The sequence below is a fragment of the Myxine glutinosa genome, chromosome 9 (assembly GCF_964187855.1).
Source record: "Myxine glutinosa chromosome 9, kmMyxGlut1.1, whole genome shotgun sequence".
NCBI classification, from domain to species: Eukaryota; Metazoa; Chordata; class Myxini; order Myxiniformes; family Myxinidae; genus Myxine; species Myxine glutinosa.
In genome coordinates, this window is record NC_136269.1 from 127951692 (window position 1) to 127961808 (window position 10117).

At 46.4% G+C, this 10117-nt stretch overlaps 1 protein-coding gene across 2 annotated transcripts in view; it reads left to right on the top strand.

The window, feature by feature from the left end:
• The window catches only part of ABCB10 (ATP binding cassette subfamily B member 10), a 31545-nt gene extending 24840 nt beyond the window's left edge, over positions 1–6705 (top strand). Inside the window, exons 13-14 of one of the 2 annotated variants that reach the window (XM_068128195.2) lie at positions 768–919; positions 5965–6705. In XM_068128195.2, the coding sequence (XP_067984296.2) occupies positions 768–919; positions 5965–6074 (262 nt within the window). In that variant the 3' untranslated portion in view covers positions 6075–6705. The remainder of the gene's footprint in view (positions 1–767; positions 920–5964) is intronic. The other variant, XM_078784896.1, reaches the window with a different exon arrangement.
• The last annotated feature ends 3412 nt before the right edge of the window (positions 6706–10117 follow it).

The window sequence follows — 10117 nt, forward strand, 5'->3', positions numbered from 1 at the left end:
TAATAAAAAACAATTCCGGAAGCGGTGAAAGTTGTGGGTTTCCTGATCGTCATCATACTTAACTCAGAAACGTGATCAACGGCACATTCACCAGCATATATTCAACGAAAAGGTAAAATGATGATTTGACATTTGTGATGGATTCTGATTTGGATGTGATTGCTTTTCCATTATATTTGCCCTCATTTCAAATATGTTAATGTTTCTTTTTCGCTTGAGCAACGCCAGGTACTCCAGCTATAAACACTTTTATACTTTACTCGGGGTACAAATACAAATACAACTTTTTCTGGGGGGTAACATAGGCTATGTGGCCGCGGCCTCATTCGGGGGTGTGGGGGGATTAGGAGAGGGGCGTCAATTCTCTATGTAAATGTGTACCGTGGAGCGCCACCTGGTGATGGTGGCAGAGGGTATTACAATTTCCTTTTTACCTGTGCAACACTAAGGTTATGAAGCACTCTTTGCATGGGAAATTTTTTCCTCCTTCCCTTCCGCCCATCCCCCAAAACGGAGGGGCCTGTCAAAGCCACCCCTGCCCCCCTTCCCCACCCCTCCCCAAAAAGATGTATATATTTCCCCTCACCTCCCCCTCCCCTCCCCCTTCCACTCCCGCCACTCCCTTCCTCACCCCTCCCTCTCCTTCTTCCTCCCCCCCCCCCCCCCCCCCGCTTCCCCGGGTGCTGAATAAATATGACGATACTCCTGCTAGTGCTGAATAAATTATATGCAATGACTAAATGTGTTCTATTATCCCCATCACTTAGTGCTCTTGACTCGGAGAGTGAGTACTTGGTGCAAGAAGCACTGGATCGACTCATGGAAGGCCGCACCGTACTGGTCATCGCACACAGACTGTCCACAATCCAGAGTGCCAATCGTATCGTGGTCTTGGCTCAAGGACGTGTGGCTGAAACCGGTACTTATGCCCAACTTACCTCAGCGGATGACGGGATTTTTCGCAAACTCGTTGAGCGGCAGGCAACCGCTAAATTGTCATCTTGATCGACACTAATAAACTGTGCACCAGAACGAGCATCCAGTGGCCCTTATTCTCAGGATTGCAGCAACTAAGTCGCTTATTACATTGAGGTCTTTGGCCATCATTGTTACAGAGCAATGCTGATTGGTTAAGTATATCTTTGGTTAAGAAATAGATCCTTCACAACATGCTGATTCTTGACAAACAATGCTGGACTATACTTCTTCTTACAATCGAAACTTTGTTGGTGTAACTACTGCAGCAGGTAGGAGAGGTAATCTTCACCAGTAACGTGTGGTCATCCTCACCGGTGTTTCCTTTTGCTCTGCCTGAGGATGTGAGTGTCAGTCAAATCTACCACTTGATTCTCATGCACATCTCTCTATAATGCAAGCAATCTCTGTGTGTCTGTGTGTGTGTGTATGTCTGTGACCGCTGTTTCTCGACAACTACTGGTCCGATCTAAGTGAAACTTGCCAGGTATATTGCTGGGGACCTGAGGATGTGCCTTTTCAAGGTTTGCTATTAATCGGACAAGTGGTTACCAAGTTATGGCCATTTATTTAGCAAACGCATACGTTTTGTACGTGAACGAAGGAACAGTGAAGGACGAGAGCGAAGGAACGGCGAAGGACGAGAGCGAAGACCGAAGGAACGATGAAAGTTTAAAAAAAAAATTTGCACGTACGGTCAAGCTACAGCGAAGGAACCGCGTGTGTGTTTGTTGTTCTCTTCTCTTTGTGCTTTTCCTTGCGATGAAATTGCAAAATGGCAAAATATGTTGGCGCTAATTGAAGAATTGGCCATTAAAACTAATTTGCGATTAATCGTAACTGCGATATGCGAACTTCCGGACAGTGAGGCCTTATTTTTGGTACGTACGTCAACGTACGTATGTCCACGTACTTACCTCCCCGCACGTACGGGCACGCACTAGTCCTTATAAAGTTCAGCAATTGGTTCACATTGTCGATTACACACAATGGAGTGTCTTCCAGTGCTGTGCAAGGATGATGGTTCATCCAAGGTCTTTTTTTATCCTTAAGGGTTGCTCTGGAAATGTGTTATTGTGAACTCTTCGCTCTGGAATTTTTTTGTTGTTGTTGTCCACACTCGAAACTGATATTTGCAAGTTGTCCAAAAAAAAAATGTTCCTCATAAATATGATAGCATTTATTTTTTGCACATTGTGCAGTGCACTGTTACAACTATATGAGGTAACAATAAGAAAGTTTTGATTATAGGATAGATAACAATGTCCTCCAATTTATTACTAAAAGGAGATTGTGTGTGTGTGTGTGTGTGTGTGTGTGTGTGTGTGTGTGTGCTTGTACCACTAATCATGTTTGACAGTTGTTTAGGCTTGTCCTAACGAGTATCTAAAGGTTCATGCGCAGGTTTAATCGATGACGAAGATGGAGCGTTGCCTACTCTTCGCTGCCAAGAACATTTCCATGATGCAGCAGACTATTGTCAAGTTCATTCTTGGGAGAATGTAATAAAAGTAAATGAGATAAAGATACGAATATAGAGAAAAATTGAAGCTTGTAGCATGGAAGTGTTAAAATAACATTTAATTAGCGTATTTTTGAAGTTAGGGACCATTTATTTAATTAATGTGGATGCTAATTGGATGGACATTTTAACCGCCGCTCCTTGCCGGATTCTGCACTCACGCACCAGTACATACCCTTTTCTTACCCTGTATGAAGTCCATGATGGGGCTTCGTCCAAACAGTATCCACAGTGCATCTGGTAAAGATGTTCCTCTGCACTTTTTAAAACTTTGGCCAAAGAAGTATTCATTTCCAATTGCAGAACAAGGTTCAAATAGGTTGGGAATTCTATGCCGATACCGGGTTTTTATGACTAAAATAGCAGATTCTTCTTTTTCTTTTGTATGTAGCACATAGCTGCGGGTAGCATTCATTTGCTGCGGGCACAGATGCGCCACTGATGCAGTGCCCCCTGTAGGTTAGAGCAGGAATTTGGAATTTGTTCAGTGTGCCTGTGGTAGCTCGCCCACTCTCCGTGATGAACACCGTGGGATCTTTAATGTTCACCAACTAATGCCGTCAGACGGGACGCCCAGTTTTACATCCACCTGAAGGACTGCACAGACTTTGATGAATCGCAGATATTTACAAGGGAATGCAACCTGTCTTTCCACTTCACACCCAATCCACTTTAGAAGAACCACCTTTAGAGGCCATTTTTTCCCCGCAGAGCAGGGGTTGGCCTTTTTTGGGCACCTTGGTCCCCTTTTTGAAGCAATGTTTTATGGCCGGATGCGCTTCCTGCCGCCAACCCTGTTAGTCGCCTCTTGCGACACACATGAAATTACCAGTGAGCTGGTACTCAATTTGCCGACCTCGGAAGGATGACAGGCTGAGTCAACCCCCCTGGTGTTCATTCAGCGATCGACCGGGATTCGAACCCAGGATCCTAGGATCCCAAGCTGGCACCCTCCCAATCCACTTTGATGCCTGTAAATAAAAAAGAAGACACCAGACCAACTTGTATCTGCTGAAGCAACTGTAGCTATGTATGTCTGTGCAAGGTCTTATCCACATTGGTAAAACAAATAAAGGCCTGGCTTGTAAAATATCTCAATTTTTGTGCCCATTTTTGACCTTTGATCCATGTGAAATCAAAAAGAAGACACCAGACTGAAGTTTTACCTGCTTTTCTCTGAATGTATTTCATCTCCATCGATTCATGTATAAGGGAATGAGAAAGCCCCTGGCCTTTTAATATCGGATTGAAACCTCAAATGAACAAAAAAGGAGGAAGGGGGTGGGATTTATTTGGACCAGCCCCCTCTTGTTTCCCCCAAATTTGAAGAGGATTGGCTCTGGAATAAAAATAGTGGGTCATTATAATTGTACCAAGAATGCTGTTATAGTTTTAATTGCTACAATTTTATTTTGAAGAAATATATATAGATATATATTTGTATTTATTTTACAATGGAGTAATGCTAACCGTGTGGTGTAAATTTTGATTTGTTGAATTTGTACCTTTCCAATCTAAAATTGCAAGACAGTTTGTTGATTGAAATAATAAAAACTTTCTTAATCCTGAAATGTGACCTCGATTTTGTTTATTTTATTGTGGGAAACTTTGTTCGTCAAGGTGTGTCCAAATATTGAAGGGGATCTTCTCTCCTCCTGCTCTCTTTCTATAAGAGGTAAGGTGCATTGGTACCAAGCTTCTGCCCTGCCTTGGCCACGATACTCCTCCACTTACCTCTGTCCTCGGCTAACTCTCCAACCACCCCCACCTTGCTGATATCCATCTTCACACAATCCTCTCATCTCAACCGTGGTCCACCTCTTTTCCTCCCACCTTGCTCCCTCAACCTATCTGCCCTCTTTCTTCATCCGCACCAAGGCATTTCACCAATCTACCCGTCAAGCTCGTCTGCACACCAATTTTCTCCCTCATTTCATCCATCCTCCTTTTATCCGCCCTCTTCATCTCTGCAATCCTCTTGACCAATTTGCTTTCACAGACCTGCAAACTCTGTTGTTGCCTGTCTGTCAGTGCCACCGTTTTGAGACCGTAATGGTCGGCCGGGCTCACACAAGACACCATAACTTTCCTTTTCAATTTTCCTTAATATCGTTCTATCTGCCACCATCTGTATTCTTCTCCACCTCCCACTACCATAGTCCTTAGCTACCTGTGGAGAACGATAGCACCGATCGAAAATCGTTTCCTTTTCCTGAGCAAATTTAAAATTCCCGATGCCGCACAAACCAAGGCCTTCAAGATCACTAGAATCTCCTGTGATGAAGCTGAGTATATGGGCCTATCACTTTCACATCGCAGACATGTTGGTTGTATTTCTGTCTTCTACCGCATTCTCTCTGGTCTTGCACCCTCTACTCTTTCTCTGCTTTGGTACCCTCAGGTTTCTGTAGGGTTCGCGTGATCCAACAGCAACCCTTTCTGGTGGAATTACCTAAATCCATAGCCTGGTGTTGGCTGAACGGTTAAAGTAGCTAGCTTGAGATCTTCGGGTCCTGAGGTTTTAGCCCCTGTCATTCCGTTGAATTAACACCAGGTGGGTTGACTCAGCCTGTCATCCTTCTGAGGTCGGCAAAATGAGTACCTGGTAATGGAGGGCACTGCATCAGCGGTACAGCCGCACCGCCAGAAAATAATGCAGCCAAGCAGCCACAGGCTGCATATGAACCACCACCACCTAAAGCCAGAATCACAGTTCATTTCTACTCATTCGCTCCTCTTTTTCCCCACCTGTAGATCAAACTTCCACAGTCTCTTCAATCTCACCCTTCCATTCTGGTCTTTAAATCAGCTGGTCACCACCGTCTCAGATGATCCCCCATCCAAAACCATTATCTTTTTTTACTTCCATTTACCCTCCCCAACCCACCTCTTTCCAAACTTCCAGTCTTTCCTTCCTGAGAGTTTGCTTCTGTTCCATCCTGTCCACTCCACCTTCTCTCATTCTTCCCCGCATCCCTTATTTATCCAAGTCTCTCTCTATTTTGTCCCTCAACCCTGCTCTTGGTGTGTCCCCCGTCCCCCCCCCCCCCTTCTCTTTGTTCCTTTTGTTCTGTTAAGCCCTGATCCGTTCAAGTTCTAACTCCTCTATGAGCCTCGTCTTTGTATGCAAAAAAAGGTAGAAAAATCGACGTGTCTGCCAAGACTGTCTTTTCCAATGTCTTCACACTCTCAATCTTCACACTGTTCACACCACTTCCTGTGCTCTATCCACAAACATACCTTGTCGTAACATGGTCTAGTATTTCCCTGGCCACTGGAGATGTTTGGCTATCTTCTCAAAAGACAGGATATCTATCTGCACTTCACCATCACTAAACTTGGGAATGAGTCTGATGTTTTTAGCCGAGTCGAAATCTGGGGTGTCTACATCAGATGTAGCACTGCATGTGAAATAGCATTCCTAATTTCTTCATCTCAAACTCTTTCTGTTTCTCTTTTTGATCTAGGATCGTGGAAGAGCTGGATCAAAATGGAAAGGGGAAACACCAACAGCAGAGTGAGACCAAAGGGGGCGGGAGAAGGACACATGGGGGTGAACAAGCTTCACACAGGATGAATGAAACGCAGCAAGAAGGGGGAGATGGGATGAAACAGAAAAGGAACAAACAACCGGCAAGTAACGAACGAAAAGAGGTGAGGGCGAGTGGGAAAAATCACAATAACCTGGAAAATGGAGTGCTTGGGTATGGGGTCTTTTGGGGTAGAAAAGATCATGAGGGTGAATGGGGGATGACCTGAGGTAGCGGTGAATAGCTTTCTTGAAACCCTGGAGCGAAAAGAGGAACAAATGAGACGAGGTGAGCAGTCAGCTTGGGATTTGGGAGTTTAACAAGAAGAGGGTTACTGGCAGACCATGTGAACCCTGCAGAAACCTGGAGAGGACAGAGGGCGCAAGACCAAAAAGGAAGAGGTAGAATATACAGGCCACCAACCTGTTTGCGATGTGAGAGTAGTAGGCCTAGACATTGGCGGGAGATCCTAATGATTTTGAGGGCCTTGTTTTCCACGGTATTAAGAATGGCAAGATGTGAGGCAGGAGCCCCAGCCCAAAGGGGAGGGCAGTGTTACCTCAAGCTGTGAATGAAGGCCTTGTAGGTTGCAAAAAGTTTTGACTGGCCAGGGATGCATGATGGTGATGTGATGCGACGTCCCCTAACCCCACATAAAAATGATCCCCAACTCATATTAATTGGCTTTTTCGAGTTTGAACTGGTAAAGATGTTCCATTGTAGAATGACCGACACCCAACACTTCATTCCAAGAGTGCAAATGGTGGGTGGGGGGTTTTCATTCACGCTGTTGAAATTCACGGCTTCACGCTGTTGAAACCAAAGCTTTCAGAATCATTGGAATCTCCAGCGATGAAGCTAACTCCGAGGGCCTTTCACTCACTCACCGCAGGCAGGTAGGTGATCTTTCTGTCTTCTACCGACTCCTCTCCGGCCTTGCTCCCCCAGCTCTCTGTGCTCTGTCCCCCAAATATTCCTACAGGTCGCACGAGATCTGCCAGCAACCCTCTTCTGGTGAAACTGCCAAAATCAAGACTATTTACCTTCACTCTTTCATTCCTCTTTACTCCCGCCTCTGGAACAAACTCCCCCACTCCCTTCAATCCCAGTCCTCCATCCAGGTCTTTAAAACAGCTGTTCACCACCATCTCTTATCTTCCCCCATCCAAAACCTTGATCTTTTCTACCCCCGTTAATTCACCCCAGTTCCACTTTGCTGAAATACCAACTTCTTTCCTGGAAGTCCTAGCTGTGTCCATGGTGTTTTTTTTTGTTGTTTTTTTTACCTCTCCCATGCTTCCTCCCCCAAGCCCTCTCCCTCCCACAGATCTCCCTATGTCCCTGCTCTCAAATGTTGTACTTGTGTGCTTCCCCATCTTGTCTCCCACTCCCTTTATTTTCTCTTATGTGTCCGTTTGTTTTTTTGGGTCATTCCTGTTAGCTCTTACACGAGCCTCGATCTTGTATACCAAAAAAATATATATATATTCCGAGAGTGACATTGAGTAGGTCTAAAAAAAGGCGAACTTTTCTAAAAAAGCCAATAGGTTTGGATTTTTGACAAAGAAAATGTACGGGTTTTGGCCATCCTTTCGATTTTTGACCCACTGTGCATCATGTATACCGTAACTACCCCCATTCCCGCCCCCTTGCTCCCCCACCACTCGCCTCGCACCCCCTCCCTCCTGGAATGTACAGTATGTGGTGAGGCTTTGCTCATCCCCCCCACCCCTCCTCTTCCCCCCACTCTCTCTCTTTCTCTCTCTCCTACCTCTTGCTGTCTGCTTGCTTCCCCTCTGAGAGGGAGGCGAGAGGTTGGAGGATGGAGCGGAGCGGTGGGAGTCCGAATGTTGGGGGGAAGGAGAGTGGGGGGAAATCTGTAGAGAAGGTAATGGGGTGGGAGTCCAGAGGGGGTGTGGAGGGATGGGGGAGAGTGGTGGGAGTCTGGAGGAAGGGGTGGAGTGGGAGGAGGGAACCTGCGTTGCTCGCGGCAACACGGGTACCTTTGCTGGTACACAATAAAGAGGAGGTTTATGAACAACCTCGGTAAGCCTGAGGTAAATAAAAATAAAAAGATCAGGAACATCTGGGAATGAAAGGGATGAGAGGTGGACAAAGTGCACATCGTGCAGAAGACATGCAGGTCAAGATTGACTCCGTGAGACGAGTGTCGTACATCGTGAGATAGACACATGTGAGAGTTTAATAAGCAGATCGACATGGGAATACACCTGTCACGAAGAGTGGCTGAGTTGTTGGTTCCCTGGCCATGAAATTCCAGCCTAAATCATCTTCAGTCGAACGTCATCCCTGGCCAGCCGGTTCGTGAAGGGCTTGGGGCAAAAACGAATCCCTGGCGGACCCCACGAGATGCTCGGAATAATTGGGGCCGTTAAAGACGTTATAGTAGAGACGGCCACTCAACTACGGTTTAACCAATCAGGTCTGGCCATACTGCCCCATGGCCTTCTTTAGTAAGCTCCGAGGACAGCGGCTGTAATAGGACCTGCAACGTAAAAATACACAGCACAAGGGGTCCTCGCAAGAGTGAGGGTGGACATGATCCAGCAAAGGAGATCTCACACCCCTGGGATAGGGTCCTCCGATGGGCGGGGCCAGAGTACACGTGACCGATCTCACACCCCTGGGGATGGGGTCCTCCGATGGGCGGGGCCCGAGTACACGTGACCGACATTAACCTGTCGATCAGTCATATGACCGTCGGGAAGCACAGCACTTGGATTCCTTAATGTGGGAGCAGAACCTTCGGGCGTTAGACCCTCAGAGATGTTATTGTCAGAATCAGCCTTTTGTGAATTAATTATTTGAAGTGTAATTAGAATGTTAAAGAGACATTTAACACGTTACGTAGCGCCAGCCTAATTATTCCCCAACGCTTCGCATCTCCTGCCATCGGTGCCATCGGTGCCATCGGTGCCATCGGTGCCATCGGTGCCATCGGTGCCATCGGTGCCATCGGCTTCGAGCGTCCTCTCTGAGTCTGTGAGGTCGGTGGTTCGAATCCCGACCGAGTCCTAACAAGAGGATAGAACACGGGCCAAACAACCATATGTTGGCAACCATTGCGCAGGCTTTCCAAGATGTCCTCGTGTGTCGAAGTTCCGAGTGTAAGGGAACTCTTCTCTCCCAAACTCCGCTCGGCTCCTATCCTTCTTCTACCGCCCGACAGTCTCTTCTTTTCCTCAATTTACACCCTACCTACACGGACACAATAAAGACAGTCATACCTCCTTTACTATCCTCTTCCCTTTTGTTCCTTTTCTCAATGTTGGCATTTCCAATTCAATTCTCTCAAAATGAGTGCTCTCTACTCATACTTCAACCACACCAAATAGTTCGACCTAAAAGTCCTAAAATGGCAGAGATGGAGAGTTAAACTTCCAGTATATGCTAGATCTTATCCTGTTGTCTGATTACTATTGTTAACATTGGAGACTTTCTGACCTCGGAACGGAAATAAATGATAAATGGTCTCAACTTACAGTCTATAAGGAGTAGAATTTTAATGGCTCAACCTCGGGGCACTGTCCCATTCCATGTCTCATCCCGACCCAATTCCCAGGATACTTCCTGTTCTCAATAACGTAACCCAACCCTAAACCAACCATAACCCAACCTTAACCGAACCCTAAACCAACCCTAAAACAACCCTAACCCAACCCTAAACCAACCCTAAACCAACCCGAAACGAACCCTAACCCAACCCTAAACCAACCCTAAAGCAACCCTAACCCAACCTGAAACCAACCCTAACCCAACCCTAAACCAACCCTAACCCAAACCTAACCCAACCCAAAACCAAACCTAAACCAACCCAAACCCAACCCTAACCCAACCCTAAACTAGCCCTTACCCAATCCTAAACCAACCCTAAACCAAACCTGAACCAGCCCTAACCCAGCCCGAACCCAGCCCTAACCGAACCCAACCCGAGCCCAACCCTAACCCAGTCCTAACCCAACCCGAACCCAACCTGAACCAAACCCGAACCCAACCTTAACCCGGCCCTAACCCAACTCTAACCTGAGTACCCAAGTACAAGTACCCGTAACCCAGCTCTAACCCAACC